At 36.3% G+C, this 18,975-nt stretch overlaps 1 protein-coding gene across 2 annotated transcripts in view; it reads right to left on the bottom strand.

Moving 5' to 3' along the window:
- LOC126888732 (ATP-dependent DNA/RNA helicase DHX36-like) overlaps window positions 1–18,975 on the bottom strand; it is a 152,298-nt gene that overhangs the window by 35,176 nt on the left and 98,147 nt on the right. The window contains exon 1 of one of the 2 annotated variants that reach the window (XM_050657132.1): window positions 14,971–15,249. The exons of the other annotated variant lie outside the window; for it this stretch is intronic. Coding sequence (XP_050513089.1) covers window positions 14,971–14,991 — 21 coding nt within the window. The 5' untranslated portion in view covers window positions 14,992–15,249. Of the gene's footprint in view, window positions 1–14,970; window positions 15,250–18,975 lie in introns of those variants that run through there. 2 annotated transcript variants of the gene reach the window in all.

The raw sequence follows: 18,975 nt of genomic DNA on the forward strand, positions 1-18,975 counted from the left end.
GTAGCTGGCAAAGAAACCATTCATGAAACTACGAATGATAATGGAGGAGAAATCTGCAACCTAGCAGCAGCAACAAACACATATATAGTTAGTACTGGGCATAAACATAAAAAAGAACACAAAATAACATGTATGATACCAGGAAGAATGGATGGAAACCAAATAAATCATACTCTAATTTCGAAAAAGTGGACACAAATAGTACAAGACGTAAGGTCATATAGAGGGGCAAATGGAGGCACTGACCACATATTGTTGATAGCAAAACTTAAGATGAAAATAATCAAAGCAAATAATCATAAGAAAGGAAAAAGGAGGAAATGGAATATAGCCAATCTGAAAACGCAAGAAACAAAGCAACAATATACAGAACAACTGGAACAGAAATTGGGTCAGTACGAGCACATAGAAATAGAAGGAGAATGGAAAAACATAAAGAACAGCATAATAGAGACAGCAGAACAAATAATAGGATTCCAAAAAACAAAGAATCGAAAGAATGGTTTGATGAGGAATGTCACCAAAAAAGTCAACTGAAGCACCTCGCAAGAAACAAATGGCTACAAAGTGCGAACAGGAACAACTGGACCAATATAGAAAAGAAAAACAAGAAGCATTGAAACTCCATAGAAGAAAGAACAACACATGGATCTCTGAACAAATGCAAGAATTAGAAACGAATAATAAAGACAACAAGAAATTGTTCGAATAGATAAAACAACAATAGAGTACCAAAAAATCTGTCACAAAAATAAACAAAAAAGATTGGGAAAAACATTCCACGGACCTATACAAAAACGACAATAAGGCATATTCAGAGGATGAGGATATAAGAGATAACAGAGATGAAGAGGAAGGCGCACCTACTTATCAGGAATTCATGGAGGTATTAAAACAACTAAAAGTAAACAAAACGCCAGGGCCAGATGAAATCAACAACGAACTGATCATCAACGGAGGAGAGGAGCTCACGAAGCGAATGCACAAGTTAATGGTTACAATTTGGAAGCACGAAAGCATGCCCATAGAATGAAAAAACGGACACATCGCACCAATCTTTAAGAAAGGAGATCCAACTAAGTGCTGCAACTACAGACCAATTATGCTACTAAATACAACGTATAAGATATTGACCACAATTATAAGAAACCGACTAAATCAATACACAGAAAAAATTATAGGACCATACCAACAGGGTTTTAGAAAAGGAAGATCAACAATAGATGCAATACACGTACTGACACAAACAACTGAAAAAAGCTATGAACATGACATAGAATTACACATACTATTCATCGACTTCTAACAGGCCTTCGACAGCATATACAGACAACAATTATTAAAATAAATGAAAAAAATGGAGATACCGGCAAAATTAATAAGACTATCTAGAATGACAATAAAAGACTCAACAGCAAAAGTTAAAACAAATGAGGGCGATACAAATGACATCAAAATAGAACTTGAAGTAAGACAAGGAGACAGTCTGTCAACGACAAACGACACTATTTAATATCGCTCTAGAAGGAGTAATTAGTGACACAGGGCTGAAAAAGACAATCATTCAAAGCTCATTACAGATCATAGGATATGCAGATGACCTGGGACTGGTAGCACGAGATAAAAAAAAGACTAGAAGAGGCACTTTTAACCCTGGTAAGAGAAGCAAAGACGAGAGGATTAATAATCAATCAGAATAAAACAAAATATCTTATAAGCAAACGAGACAATGTAAACAGACTAACAGAAATAAAGATAGGTGAAAATACATTCCAGAGAGTAGATTGCTTCAAATACCTGGGGGTGATGGTGGACGGCAAAAACGGAAGGAGTATAGAGATAAACGAAAGAATTAAAGCAGGTAATAGAGTATATTGGAAATATCACCAATTACTCAAGGACAAAAACCTGAGCAAAAAAACAAAATCAAAAATATACACAGCAGCAATCAGATCAGTGATAGCCTATGGAGCAGAAGTAATGTGCCTTACGAAAAAAGACGAAGAAATGTTAAGAATAATTGAGAGAAAAATTATGAGAAGAATACATGGCCCAGTAAAGACAGAAACAGGGGAATATAGAAAGCTGATGAACCATGAAATAATAAATATAAATAAAGGAGAAGATATAGTAAAATTCATTAAAGCACAAAGGCTCAGATGGTTTGGGCACACACAAAGAAGAGGTGTAGAAGAACTGATCAGGAAGATAATGAACTGAAAACCAGTAAAAAATAGACCAAGAGGAAGACCAGAAATAAGATGGGAAGATCAACTGCTAGACGATATATCAAACATGAAAATTGCAAACTGGAGAAAAAAGATTCACGACCGGAGAGAGTGGAAGAAGATAGTAGAGAAGGCAAAAAAACATCGCAACCTATGAACTACGACCTAAAGGAAAAGCGGACTAATCTACCGCGTGAAATGGGTTAAAAGAGCTCATATTTGAGCGAACTATACTCTAACAAGAGTAAACGGTCCATATAATAATTCCAGGTATGTACCTGTATAAATTACCCTCCTTGAAGTTGGTGTAAAAGGTATTCATCATTTATGTATTGTCTTTTGGAAGGATTACTAGAGAAAATCCAAATAAATTTTGAAAAAATGGCTGAAATCGCTGAAATTCTTGTAACAGATTTCGTAATGAGTGAACATGGGTGTAAGTTATTGGTGGTAAATGATTTTAAATTTCACTTAAAGAAAGTGCTAAAAAGTGGAAAACATTTATGGTACTGTTCTGCATCTGGTTGCCAGGCAACCTGTTATACCGACGGTTAGTTTTTTTTAATATTTTGAGTAGTAGGCTATTGATTATGTTCAAAATAAGAGAGCTAAAAAGAACTACAACGTTAACGGGATTTTATTGTCTCATATGGTCAACGGACATCTATATTTGAAAAAACCGCGGAGTGCTACCATTTAAATGGGTGCGTTTTTGAGAAAGGGGTGAATTAGTCCCTAGGCACAGGGTGAATTTGGGTGAGTTCCATTCACTTTTGGTACAAACACTTCTAAAGGAAAATTGTTTCAGGATAAATTTACTATCGAAATATTATATTTTAAAGTCAAAAATATTTTTTTTTACAAAAATACATTCAAAAGAAAAGCAAGAAAAAAACACAAAAGAAAGTAATTTTGTTTTTAGCCCCATAATTTCTTTCCACAGGGATATAGGTGTAGGCATTGCTTCAGCGAAAAATAACTTCCATCCTTTCTTTTTTAAAATGACGTTTGGTAGAAGACTCTAGGATTTATAGTTTCCAAAATAGAATTTTTCAAAATTTGCCACTCACAGAATTTTTGAGCAATTTTCCCCATTATTTCGCAAACATTGTTCTGTAACTTTGTTCTACGCATTTCTAGATATATGCAATGGTACATTTAGTAAAAAGAGAAGTCAATTGCCTTTAAAATGGTCTACTCTATAAGGTCGTACGACTATTTTTAAACAAGTTATGCTTTTTCAAGATCTTATACTTTTAATGATTTTTGATATTTTTATGATTATTTTTTAAATTTTCTTATTATGACTTTTTTTCTTGTACATTTAAGTATATACATTCTAGAATAAAAAAAGCTTATTTTCTTTACTTTAAAATGTTGTATTGCAATCACCTCTAGGACTATTTTTAAACAAGATATTCGTGGGATATCCAAGGGGATCCGTAATTTGAGAAAAAATTTAAATTTTTTTATTTTTTCAATTAGAAGAATATAATTGCATACTGTAACATAATTTTTAATTCCAAATAACTTTTCTTGATAACACTTTTCGATATTGTGGAATATAAAGGTACTTTACTCTTGAGCGTATTCATATTTTTTAACACACCTCGTACACTATTGATAAAATTTTATATCTGATGATTACATCTTAGGTTTTAGACTATGCAGAGCATTTATTTTATAAAGAATAATTTTTTTCATAAAGTTAATAATAAAAAGTTTTCCATATGGTTCCAACTTAGTGGGACCTATTGCATGTGTATATGTCAAACTTTGAAAAAGCATATCTTATTTAAAAATAGACCTAGAATTTTTTACAATACACCATTTTAAAGTAAAGAAAATAAGCTTTTCTTTTTATTGCACAATGTGTATACCTCAATATACAATAATAGAGTTATAATGAGAAATTTAAAAATAATCGTAAAATAGATCAAAAATCATTAAAAGTATAAAATTTTGAAAAACCATATCTTACTTAAAAATAGTCATACAGTCTTCTACGATAGACCATTTTAAAGGTAATTGACTTTTCTTCCTACTAAATGTAACATTATATATACCTAAGGCTGCGTAAAAAAAAGTTACAGAACAATGTTTGCAAAGTAACAAGGAAAATTGCCCAAAATTGTTGTGAGTGGCGAAATTTGAAAAATCATATTTTGGAAACTGTAAATCATACAGACTTACACCAAACGCCATTTTAAAGAGGAAGGATGGAAGTTTTTTTTCTATGAAGCAATGCCTATACCTATATCCCCGTGGAAAAAAGTTATAGGGCAAGAAACAAAAATGCTACCTTTCGTGTTTTTTTCTTGCTTTTATTTTGAATATATTTTTGTAAAAAAAATATTTTTGACTTTAAAATGTGATATTTCGATAGTAAATTTAACCTGAAACAATTTTTCTGTAGACGTGTTTGTACCAAAGGTGAATAGAATTCACTCTAATTCGCCCTGTGCCTAGGGACTAATTCACACTTTTCTCAAAAACGCACCCCTTTAAATGGTAGCACTCCTCGGTTTTTTCATATATAGAGTTCCATTGACTCTATGAAACAATAAAACCCCGTTAACGTTGTAGTTCCTTTCTAAAATACATAATCAATAGCCTATAGTAATTATGTTGGTTATCAACAATTTGATGTCAAAACTGCACATTTTGCCATTTTTTGTCTACCAGTAAGAAGAAAAACATTCAAAACAAAATTTAAGATAACCGCATTATAGCGCATGTAAAACAATTTAAACAAGGTTTTATAAATTTCGCTATACTTAATTGTTGCTTAGAAAACTATAAATTAAGTCAGTTTAACGTTAATATAACTTATGTAAAAATACAACTTATATCTCGATATTGCGTGAAATAGCTCAAAGCAATGAGTAAAAATACACGGTTTTTACGACACTCAGTGTAACTACGTAACAATTGTTTTAGTTTCTATATGGACGGAATAACAAAATTTATGTAAATCTGACCAATTTTTTCTCAATTTAATTATTTATTGACAATTTAAATGAAAAATAGCCGATTTTAAGAATTTTCGTCTATAAGTTACAATATTTTACCAAAAAACTGAAAAAGAACCGGTTAGTTTATTGAAATAGCGTTAAAATGAGTTGAAGTAAAATAGAATTGGAGCTTTGTTTATCAATAAACATTAATAAAGAGTATACATTTGCGATAGGCTCTGTGTTGGCTTAATCCGTTACTATTCAAATTTATTTCTTACGATTTAAGCTAACTACCTGAGGTACCCCTAAACCCTAAAAATGTCATCAAAACGACGATTTTGAAGCTCTTCCGACTGGATTAAAGAAGGTATTATCGATTCAAACAAAAGTTGTGTATTCTTAATTCTAAATTTCAACTATTTAATTAAAAATAAAGGGTTTCAGTTGATAATTCAAAGTTGCTACACCCACCGCTTTCGCAGGCAGAATAAGAACCCTGCTATTGCATAAGTATATAGATTTTGAAAAACCATTAAAAAAGCATTCCAAAGTTTTTTCGATATGCCGTCTAGTTCTCGAGATAGTTGACAATCGCCTTTCTGGACAGAGCCCTTAAATAATGTAAATATTCTTATTCAAGCTAGACATAAGCCGAGTGAGAGAGCTGACCGTGAAATTCATTTGCGATGTTTCCAAATTTACCGGATCTCGGGTTGTCTGCAAAATATATATTTAGCATATACACAACGGATCGCGCGCGCTGCCCTCTACAGCGGATTTAGTGGAACCACTGCAATATAAAATTTACCAAAAGGGGTGCAAAATGAGGTCCAGACAAAAATCGATTTCCTTGTACCCCAACCATTGTTACATCGAGATGTCACTATATACATGTGAATACAAGGTGAGATCCAAAATCGGATCTCGCCTTGCAAAACGGATCTCATCTTGTATAGCTTATGATACAAACGGATCTCGCCTTGATATGAAGACATATATATATATATATATATATATATATATATATATATATATATATATATATATATATATATATATATATATATAATCTTTATCCCTTCTACCCTGAGGTGTAGGGATCTGTTTCTGATTCTTTTATTCTTTTTTGTTCTTCGCAAATTTCTTCCATATCTTTCTGTTGTCTGTTAGTTTTTTGGCATCGTTCCATGTTGTTCCCCTCTTTTCCAAAATATCTATTATTACTGCATTCCATTGTTTTCTTGGTCTACCACGTTTTTCCCTTCTATATTTCTGCTTTCCCAGATTCTTTTAACAGGTATATTATCACTCATTCTTTGTAGGTGTCCCCACCAACCCAGCTGTCTTTCTTCTATATAAGTTTCTAATGGTTCTATTTCTAATTCTTCTTTTATTTTTATATTCTTAACATCTCTTCTTGTCACTCCCATTACTCTTCTTAGATATTTCATTTCTATTGCCTGCAATTTACTTTGATCCCTTTTTGACAATATAAACGATTCACATCCATATGTGAATACAGGTCTATACACAGTTTTGTATACACTCATTTTCGTTTTTCTTGACATTTCTCGTCTATTTACAAATCCACTGTTTATTGCATAATATAGTCTATTTGTTTTTTGTATCCTATAATTTATATCTATTTCTTGTTTTCCGTTTTCTTCAAATATTACACCTAGGTATTGATATTTACTGACTTGCTCTATTTCTACTCCATCTATTTGCACATTTATCCTTTTCCTATTTCTATCTATTACCATTGTCTTTGTCTTACTCTTATTCAATTTCATGCCGTATTTTTTTAATACCTCATTTCATACTATCAAGCTTTCTCTTAGGTCTTTCTCGTTTCCTGCTGTCATAACCACATCATCCGCAGATGCACATTCTGTCATCCCTATTTGTTCTAATTTCCTATATTCTATGTATATTGGTTTAGTTTTTTGTTTCGTTTCTCTTATTATTTCATCCATAAATATTATGAATAGAAGCGGACTCAATCCCCCTCCCTGTCTAACTCCTACATTTGTAGCAAATTTTTCTGATATCATATTATATCTTATTACACAGTTATTTGTTTCTTTATATAAACTTTGTATTACCCTTATTAGTTTCTGATCTACATTTTTCCTTTTTACACATTTCCAAATTGTTGCTCTATTTACTTTATCAAATGCCTTTTTCATGTCCATAAAGGCTAAATATATGGGTTTCTCTGCCATCCACTTCCTGCTAATAACTTCTTTCAAAGTGAATATATGATCCTGTGTACTTCTACCTTCTCTAAATCAACTTTGAGATTCTGTTAATAATACTAGTTTTCCAATATTTCCCATATATTTTATCATTTCTGATGTTATATTATCTCTTCCTGGTGCTTTTCCGTTCTTTAGACTCCTTATAGCTTCTTCTAACTCTTCTCTAGTTATCTCTTCATTTATTACCTCTCTTTCTATATTCCATTCTTCCTCTTCCATTTCATTATTTTGATTTTCTGCTTTCTGTTCTGTGTTTAGTAGATTCTGGAAGTATTCTTTCCATCTTTCCATTATCTCTTCCTCCTCTATCAGTATCTCCATAACTTCGTTTTTATTGCACTTGCATTTATATCTACTTTTTCTTTTCTAAGATTTTTGAGTACTTTGTAAAATAGCTTCTGATTACCTTTATTATCTCTTTCCATTTTTTCTCCAAATTCTGTCCAACTTCTCTGTTTCTCGCTCATTACCATTTGTTTTACTATATTTCTCTGTTCCTTGTAGCTTGAATAATTTGCTTCTGTTCTATTATTTAAATATTCTTTCCATATTTTCTTCTTTTTTCTTACTTGTTCTTTAATTTCATTCGTCCACCAAGATGTTTGTTTCTTATTGTTGTCTTTATTGTAAGTCCCACATGCGTCCTTTGCTGCTTGTATTACAATATTTTTAAAGGTTTCCCATTTTGTTTCTAGCGGCCTCTGTATCATTTCTTCATATTTATTTATTTCTCGCGATACTATCTGTTGATATTTTTCTGCTATCTCTTTATTTTTTAGTTTGTAAGTCCTTATTCTTATATGTCATTTTTTCTTTTCTTTGCATGTCTCTGATCTATTTTCTTCGCTTCTGAATTTAGCTATCAGCAAGTAATGATCACTATTTATCTCATAGCTTCTCTTGACTCAAGCATCCCTTACTGAGTTTCTATTATTTCTTTCTACCAATATAAATATAGTATATTATTGACTTTTCTCCTCTGCTCGGCTCTTCTCTAGTAATCTTATGAATATCTTCATGTTCAAAATAAGTATTTGTTATTATTAAATCATTGTTAATACAAAATTCCAGTAGTCTTTTCCCATTATTATTTCTTGTATTTTCACCGTGTTTTACGATTACTGCTCCATATAATATCATCCTTTGTTCCAACTCGTCCATTGAAGTCTCCAGCAATATATATTTTTCCTCTACACTCTTCTATAGTCTCTTGCAGTTCATTCCAGTATTTATCTTTCTCTTCCGTTTTTCATTTTCATCTGGTCCATAAGCTGCTATTGATGTGTGTCTTGCATTTTAATTCTATCATGAGTATTCTTTCACTTATTGCTTCCCATTTGTTAAGTGTATTTTTGTGTTCTTTCTTTATTAAACATCCCACTCCTGCTGCCGCTCGTGCATTCTTTTCTACTCCACTCCATATGAAAATGTGGTCATTGTCGGTTTCTACTATTCCTTTATTCTTTTTCTTTGCTTCCGTTATTATCAATATATCTAAATCCGCTTTTTCAAATTCTTTGTTTAATTCTATGTCTTTTCCATTAATACTTCTTTCGTTCCACGTTCCATTTTAAAATCTTTTACTACCACCTTCTTTGTTTTATTAATACCTTCTACTTTTTCTTCAATTTTATTCGTTTGTCCTATTCCACTCCAGCCCATTTTCCGTTTTTTCTTTCCCGTCTGTTATTTACTTAGTTTTTTGAACCATCGGCTTTTATTTCTTTTTTATCTCGTTTTGGAGCCCTTTCTATTTCCTTATCCTTATTTCATTTCCATTCTTCACTTTCGATCCATAGTTTTTGATAACCCATTTTGACTTTCTTTCCCTTATTCTTCTCCTCGATAGCTATTTTCTTCATTTTTCTTTGTATCCGTTTTTCACTTAGAGTCATCTCGTTATTAATATATATATTTCTGTTGGTTATGTTGCTTAATTTGTTTTTGTTTGTTATTACTTTGATTTTATCTTTTATTTTATTGAATTCCCCTAAACAGGTCTTATATCCAATCTTTTTTGCTGTTTTTATCTCTACTTCAATGTCCAGATTATTTTATATAAAGGTTTTCATTTCATATTCTAAAATCACATTCTCGATCCGGACGTCGAAGAGTAAGGTCACTGCTTGAACACCCCACTCTTACCGACGAACAGCGAGAAGCCTGAGAGCACCAAGTGCTGAAGTAGCGGCGCACAGCTAGCCCTAAGCGATTAGTTTGGACTCAGTGTGAAAAACCAACGACGCTTGGCCGTGTAAACCATAAAGGTAGACGGATTGCTGGGTTACAGAGGAATACTCTGGCCCTGGGCTCGAGTGGCAACGCTCGCCCCGAACTCTACCTAGTGTTCACATACGGCTCCAAGAACAAGTGCGAGTAAGGGGGACAAACTAATCACGAGAAAGGCTTTCAGCGAGGGACCCACCAGCGGCAGGGTAAACTGCACCCATCAGGTAAATATAGCCATTGTCTAACGCCGGAAAAGCACGGAGGGGTGGACAAGCCACCTTTATCCCTGGGGTTTACCCCCCAGAACACCTCGAGGCTGAGGTGCCCTCCGATCGCCAGACTAGCATCCTCCCAATTGTCATGCCTTCATCAGTAAGGTCCGTCAGCTCCACCCGGTCGCTTCGTCCTCGGACGTCGACCTCGACAAACGTTGCCACCACTGTTACCACCACTACAGCCAACCAATATGCCTCCTTGCAACAGGAAGGCACGGTACCTCCACACAGCGGCTACAACCGGCTCCAAGCGGAACTGGACCTCGCGACCCTTAGCGCGGAGATGCAAATCGTCCGCGATAAGTATCTCGAGGCCTACGGCCGCATCGAGCAGGAAGACGCCAATAACCCTTTTTTGCAGCGATATGCTCGCGACTTTCCGCCTTTAACGCGACCAGCACAGGCTGGTCCTCAGCGTCAGAGCACTCACGTTAAGCAGGGTGCTATACCAAAAGTTCCCACTCAAACGTCTAAGCAAATATCTCAATCATCTCAACAACAACCCACGCCACAACAAGCACCCATCAGCGCCAACAATCCGCAACAATCTAACGACTTCGTCTTCCAAAGAAGACAACTAAAACAAATTTCATATGCCAATGCCGCAGCAAATCCTCGCCCAAAAAATTAGTCTAAAAACCAAAACGTTATCAATGCCATTAATGATCCGACTCTGTCCGAGTACCTTATCAAAGATCTTCCAAAAGATTTATGCAATAAACGTACCTTCTTTCGGCAAATAAATGCCACCTCTCTTCTAGCCAATAAGATTCACTCATGCAAAGTTCTCTCTCACGGCATCGCACACCTGCGACTTTTTAATTCAATAAATGCAGAGGAAATAGAGAAAGCAATCCGAAAAGCAACTGGCCAAACTATGGTTACGGTTCACAGCCGTAGCAAAAACCCCAACACTTCCTCTAGAGAGCCCACTTATCTCCTCTGCATCACCGGTATCGATGTGGATTATTCTGAGGAGGAGGTCACCGCATTGCTCACCGAACAAGAATTCCCAGTTGAAAAACTGTGGAGAGTCAAGTCCTACAAACTAGGCAAGGACTCTAAGGTGATCAAGGTGGTGACTAAATCCTTAGAAAAATTCACAACAGCATTGAGCCGAGGCATAACTCTCGACGGAGAAATCTACAATGCCGAGCTTCCACACGGCTCCGATCCAACTATCCCTACCCCAAAATATTGCAGCAAATGTTGCATCAACGGACACTCTATTGACGAATGCCCTCAAAAAGCATTCGTCTGCCCCCACTGCGGCGGCAATCATAAATCCAGCGCCTGCACAAAACAGCAGGAACCCAAATGCCCGAATTGCAGCGGCGACCACTCTGCATATTCCAATAAGTGTCCACAAAGACACACTATCCCACGACCTGGTCCACGTATGTCTACGACCACTCGACAGTGGTCCACGGGTACGGAAGCAATGTCACGGTGACATTCCGCTCCAACCACTAAACACCCTCCCTTTATGGATTTCACCCTAGGCACAGTCAACTGTCAGGGTCTCTCCAAAAAGAGACCGCTCATCAAGAATATCCTGTCGAAGCATAACATCCAGATCCTCGCACTCACAGATACTCTGTCGAAAAGCGATCCATACTTCGCAGGATATTCGATCATCCATCGAAGCCGCTGTCAGGTTTCACGCGGGAATGGTATTCTCGTTAAACACGGAATACCGCACACCACACACACATTCCCACAAAATTTTCGTCCGCCTGATGTGGACTTCCTGGCAATTGACGTGCATATCCCCAATAACGAAACCCTCACGATAGTCTCTTACTACAAACACCCGGATCAACCACTCAACAGGCATTTGCTAGAGTATTTTTCAAGGCTCGGCAAGGCCGTGTTGATGGGCGATCTGAATTGTAGACACACACAGTTTGGTGATCACCGTCAAAACCCAGAAGGCATCCGCCTCACGGATTTTCTACTAGACCTTCCTATCTCTCGAATCACCAACACTGAATACACGTTTCTGAACGCTGCTGGGGCCTCTATTGTCGACCACATCCTAGTTACTAGTAACATTCTGGATCGGTTCGAGGATAGATGCCACATCGGTGACTCAATAACGTCAGACCACGTACCACTTCTTGTCAACACTGACATACTAACTCCAAAACAACCCAACCCTCCACGAACTATAAGAGACTATCGTCACGCTAACTGGACTGAATTCCAAAATTTCATCACTCAAAATCTCCCTATGTTAGGCGAACTCGATACTACCGATAGTATCGACACCACTGCAACCGAAATTGAGAACCTCATCACCGAGGCGATCACGCACGCTATTCCACTTAAACAAATAACCTATACATCACCGGCACTTCCACAATACATCATTGCCAAAATCCAACAAAAAAGACGTCTTCTACGTCAATATAAGGCCAACAGAAATCCACTAATCAAAACAGAATACAACCGAATCTGCGCCAGGATAAAGAGAGAGATATCTGACCTAACGGCTCGCCGGTGGGAAGATACTACCTCAAAACTGGACTACAGAGACGGAAGTAAATTCTGGCACAAATTCAAAGTCCTAACAAAACAAAAACTATCTCAACCTTCACATCTGTTGGTCAACAATCACATAGTCAATTCCCCAGAAGGGAAAGCTGAAGCATTCAAAAATTCGCTTCAAATCAACTTTCAAACCCCAGACAACCCGAACTTTGATCACTTGTTTAAACTCAACACAGAATACATAGTAAATGTTACTCTCAATCACCACGTTCCAGTCTATGATCCTATCATGGACCCCCTCACAAACAGGGAAACGGAGAGCTTTTGCCAAATAGGTAAAAACAGCGCTCCCGGACCTGATGGCATCAACCGAAGATGCCTCAAAAAACTTCCAGAGAGTATCATCCCTCTTCTAACTAAAATATTCAATGCATGTCTCAAAAACAGCCACTTCCCTACTCCTTGGAAAGTGGCCAATACCATCATGCTTTTGAAAAAAGGCAAACCCCCAACCAACGTGGAATCCTATAGACCAATCTCTTTAATCAACACTCTGGGCAAAGTTCTTGAGCTAATCCTAAAAGAGAGGCTCAATGACTTTCTCGAAAACCACAATATCATACCAAAATTTCAATACGGATTCCAGTCAGGTAAATCTACCAAACATGCAATAACTGATTTCACTACTAAAGTTACTCAAACCATCAACGATGGTTCATTCGCCATAGCCACATTCCTGGATGTGCAGAAGGCTTTCGATCAGGTCTGGCATGACGGACTTGTTCGGAAACTTCTGGACATCCGGCTCTATTGGACGGAGTTGGTGAATGGTGTTGTAAGTGGAGAGTCACGCTGAACGCGAACAAAACAACAACAATTGTGTTTCGCGCCCCTTCTGTGTCACATAGAATCATAATTAATGAAGACGACCAATATCCTCTGAGACTGTTGGGAGAAAGGCTTGTTGTTAGTCCGACTGCGAACTATTTAGGAGTTCTGTTCACCAGGACTCTTAACTGGAACGCAGATCTAAAGGCAACTTTAGATAGGGTAAGGAACAGGGCCAAACTTCTCAACTCTCTCTCTGGACGAATTGGCAAGACACACAAGAAGACTCTCATTCACACTTACAAGACCTTTATTCGACCCGTCATGGAGTACAAATCTTGCCTCTACTCTCTTTGCGCTAGATCAAAGCAAGAGTGGTTGTTGAGCGCTGAACGTAGAATCTTGCGTAGATGTAACTATGAGCACTGGCGATATCCCTCAAACGAAATCCATAACATCTCGAACATCCCCAAAATCACCGAGAGAATAAACTCTCTGAACAGGAACTTCACAATCAAAGTAATCAACGGCCCCCCCTCCGACACACAAGAATCTCTCAAATGTTCCTGTTCATCTTCCGGCCACGTACTCCACCGAAAGCCCAAACGCAAAAAGATTCATTTACCGTCCGCTCTAATGCAAACATGCATTGACGAACTCCCGGTGGAGTACGAAAACATCCTCGAGGCTACCCCGTTAGCCTTCCGTACCCACCTTTAACATCTCCTCTTCCCTACCCCGAACAGGGAGAAGTTGGTTTTTTGCGGTTTCCCAACTTCATTGCACAATTATACCTGTTCGTCCCAAGAAAATAGCCGCAACTATTTTCACCACTCGAACGCACACTGTCCACGCTGCGCCCAAAGCCACCTCCTGACCGCCGACGAGGGACGCAGGTTCGCCTGTCGTTGTACAATGGTTTCTAGGGAGATTGGTCTAGAGCAAAGCACGGACAGTACACGTAAATGTCTATGGAACCAACAACAATTCATCAAACTTTCTTCTCTGTTGACTTCTTAGCCTTCTGGACACCACCGTCCGGCATAACCCAGGATCCAAAAAAAACACCAGGATACGGCGCCTGCCCCAGTGTGTTTTTCGGACTGTTTGCTTTTGCTGCCAACATTATACATTCACTACAAACCCTGAAGAGGACAAAATCCTAAACGGGGACAATCATTGATCGCATTTCCACATAGCATTATATCTATACACGCAAATCAAACAATGATAGTAGTAGTATATTCTAAAATATTCGTTTCGTTCGTGTCTATTTTAATTCCTTGTATTACAATATTATTTCGTCTTTTTTCTCTGTCTATTTCTTCCAACTTTTCATTGATTACTTTTATTTCTTCTTTTAAATGCACATTTTCTTTCTTTATCGCCTCATTCTCTTCTTTAACCTTTTGTATTACTTTAATATATTCTTTTTGTCCCTCTCTTATCATTTTTATCTCTTGTGTCAAAACTAATAACGTTCCCATTATTTTATCTATCTTCTTTTCTTCTTCAGAGTTATATTTCTCTTGTTCTTCCATCTTTTTTCCTTTTTGCACCGCGGAAAAGATTACAGACCAGTCAACCCGTCGAATCTGTTCCCTTTATCGATGCAATATTTTATTTTAAAACAATTCCCCTAATTAATTAAATTCAACTTGAACCTATAACTATTTTAAGTATTTACTTATTTACTTACAGATCTGGCAACGGTGTTCATAAGCAATCCAAGTTCTTACCATCAGCTGTTTTTATTTTGGTGTTTTATCAGTAGACCTCGTTATCAGTTAATTACTGTTGTCAACAATAACCTGTATATTTTCTGGTATTTATTCAATTCTGTAGCAGTTCTATATATTTTTGTCTTTTCACGCAAACATATGTTTATTATACTATTTCGACGAATTATTTTTGGTTATAACTCCCGATTTATCGAGTTTATTATAGTCGTAAAATAACACGATGTTTTCTTAATCAATCCGACGTTGTCACTCTCAAAGTATTATTATTAATGGAAATTGTTGAAATTGTAAAAATCCTATGGGAGATAAATCTGTAGTGTGTGACAGTTGTCACATAATATTACATAATACTGAAAAGTGCAGCAGTCTCAGTGCCAGTAAGTTACGTGCAGTGGTCCTGCAGAAGAGATCTTTATACAGTGGAACCCCGATAAGTCGGCCCCCGATAACCCGAAAGTCCGGCTAACCCGGACCGATTTTCATCAGACAAACATTTCAACAATTAAAATGTACTATCCGTTGCAAGATAATTCAGATGGAATTCCCCAGATTATTTTGTGCTTGATATCGGCCCAGTCTCTTAATCTGGGGAATTCCATCCGAATTATTTTGCAAGGGATAATATTTATGTAATATAATATTTGAGAGATAATGTGTATTTGTATAATTTGAACTAAGTATACGATAGTAAAAATGACTCATGGCACACGGCGGCGGCGGCAGAGCGACGGTCATTGTCTCGGATTTATCGGAAACAACAGGCACCTGTTATTCCTTTATTTATTTCAAACTGTCTTAGCATTGTTTAAAAAAGACTAAAAGACTATTTAAAAAATTCTTTTTTAAACAATGGTCTTAGTTTTCACTGTTGATAGCATCGTTCCGATTGTGACTATATTGTGTGTAGTACAGTCTTGTATTGTTTGCTTCCGTTTGCTTAGGTTTGTGTTTGCGTGTTTTTAATAATTTAGATGTGCAGTTCATGTTATTGTAATTATAACGGAGTTTATCTGAAAGTATACCATATTTTATTAATTTTTGCCATATTCTCCGGCTAACCCGGATTTTCGATAACCCGGATCGGCCGCGGTCCCGATTAATCCGAGTTATCGAGGTTCCACTGTACTTTTTCTGTACTGACTGTAGGCTTGCGTTTAAAAATGTGCCAAATCTTGTGAGGCAGATTGAAGCTCTTAAGGTAGAACTTGGGCAAATAGAAATTCAAAATCTAAAAGAAGAGAGGTCATATCTTAGTGCCGAAGAAGTGATTACAGAAATACAGGAGAGGCAAAAACGAGCGAATAATCTCATGATTTTTAATTTTCCAAAAACAAATTATAACTCTGATGTTGAAGTTAAAAGTTTCATAACTCAAATCGTAGATAACCCATCCAGCGTTGAAGTTAAAAAAATAATCCGAGTGGGTAAGAAAAATAAAAATGGCAATCGACCAGTACAAATAACACTATCTTCTGCTCAAGAAGCTTTTATGGTGTTTAAAAATAGACACAATACAAACAAAGACAAAAAAAAATTTATAAGTCTCGATCAAACTCAAATGCAACGTGAGCTTTTTAATAAAACTCGAAATGAATTATTAAAGAGACAAGACCAAGGTGAACTTAATTTAATCATTAAATATTTCAAGAGTATACCCAAAATTGTTAAAAAAAAATTAAGTCAGTCTCCACGTGGCACGCCTCATAATAACTTAAATCAAAAATGAATAACCATTTTCAATTTCGTTGCAACACGAAACTACAGCCGCATCATTATTCCAGTTCAATCAGAGAGTCCAGCAAGCACCTCTACCGGTTTCGAAACTTATTAGTCTCTCATCAGGAGGCACATATGCTGCTCTCTCTGACCCAACTAGGAGAAACCCAGCGTGCAGTCACGGATTGCAACTAACGAAATGGCAGGGATGCCCTAGCGGCAACTGCTAGCGAAAAACTAAGTTTTCAATCTAATAGCACATAAAACAACATCCAAAAATGTTATTCTACATCCTACCAGACTAAAAACAATGGGAACCTTCTCTGGTAACACCTTCGAGGCTTCTACAATTTGCAAGCCATAACGGATGCTGAGACTAAGGGAGATGAGGGAATTTTACAATTTATAATTCACGTCCCATCTGCTCAGCGCGGTAAAGTTCCACGAGAATGGTTTCCTTCGTACTCCAATCAGAGTAAACATGTAAATCAAAAATGAATAACCATTTTCAATTTCGTTGCAACACGAAACTACAGCCGAATCATTATTCCAGTTCAATCAGAGAGTGCAGCAAGCACCTCTACCGGTTTCGAAACTTATTAGTCTCTCATCAGGAGGCACATATGCTGCTCTCTCTGACCCAACTAGGACAAACCCCGACGTGCAGTCACGGATTGCAACAAACGAAATGGCAGAGATGCCCTGCCTAGCGGCAACTGCTAGCAAAAAACTAAGTTTTTAATCTAATAGCACATAAAACATTGTTTTCAGTCTGGTAGGATGTAGAATAACATTTTTGGATATTGTTTTATGTGCTATTAGATTGAAAACTTATTTTTTTTAATAACTTAAATGTTTATTACCAAAATACAAATGGGTTTCGAACTAAACTTCAGACACTTTTATTAAATATTTCACATTGTTCCTATGATGTAATTGTTTTAACTGAGACTTGGCTGACTGCTGATTTTCTAGACTCTGAACTTGGTATGGAAAGTTACAATGTGTACCGAAAAGATAGATCAAGTGAAACTAGCATCCACACTAGGGGTGGCGGTGTTTCGATTGCGGTCAGGAAGTCAATCTCGAGTGCCCTATTTGTAAGCAGCAGTAATATTGAACAGGTGTTTATTACTATTGGCAGTGGTCAGTCTATGGCAATATTTGGAACTGTTTAAATTCCAACTAAAGCGGAACCAGCTGTATATACCGAATTCAGTGAAAGTGTTGATGAAGTTAGTGAGAAGTATCCAGCTTCCACTATTTTTGTTCGGAGACTTTAATCTGCCAAACATTATGTGGTCTAATGATGAACTGTCTTCGAATGTTACTTTTAGTCAATATTGTACTCCTAATGAAACTCAATCTGCTTGGATATTGTCAAATCTATGTAATTTTCACAATTTATTTCAAATCGACACAATATCCAATTCTCGTGGGGTTTTATTGGACTTGATATTTGCTAACGACAGTTCTATTCAAGTTGTAGCTTCTGATGAGGAATTAGTTCCATTAGATAGGCATCATCCTGCCTTGAACATTGCCATAAAAGATTTTCATTGTAGTAATAACTGCTCAACAAACCAGAACAGCTCTTACTATTTGGATTTTAATAACACTGACTTTAATGCCTTGAATGATTACCTTTCTTGTATTAACTGTAATCAAATTCTTGAAAATCAAAGTCTAGATAAAATGTTAAATAGATTCTACGAAGTCATGTACTGTGTTTTTGAAATTTTTGTGCCAAAGAAAATGATGTCAACAAAAAAATTTCCAAAATCGTTCTCGCCAGAACTAAAGAAACTAGTAATTGAAAAAAAGTTATCACATTTAAAATTTAAAGTTAGTTCCTCTCTAAATGATTGTAATGCATTCTCGAGCCTTAGAAGTAAATGTAAAGCTCTAACAAAAACTTGTTTGTCATAATAACTATAGAAAAAACTGAAAATTCCATTCATAGTAACATTAAATCGTTTTGGTCATTCATAAATTCTAAACGAACGAGGACGGGTTTACCAAATGAAATGTCTTTGAACAATATCACTTATACAACTCCAAGTGATATTGCAAATGCTTTTGCATTATATTTCTCATCAGTTTATTCTGAGAAAGCAATCAGTAAACGTGTTTTGCCTCCCACCACCAATATAACAATAAATTCCTGTAATATTACAATATCTCAAGTATATGAAAAAATGATGACGTTAGATGTGAACAGAGGTCCTGGTCCTGACAAAATACCT

The sequence above is a fragment of the Diabrotica virgifera genome, chromosome 7, assembly GCF_917563875.1.
Source record: "Diabrotica virgifera virgifera chromosome 7, PGI_DIABVI_V3a".
NCBI classification, from domain to species: domain Eukaryota; kingdom Metazoa; phylum Arthropoda; class Insecta; order Coleoptera; family Chrysomelidae; genus Diabrotica; species Diabrotica virgifera.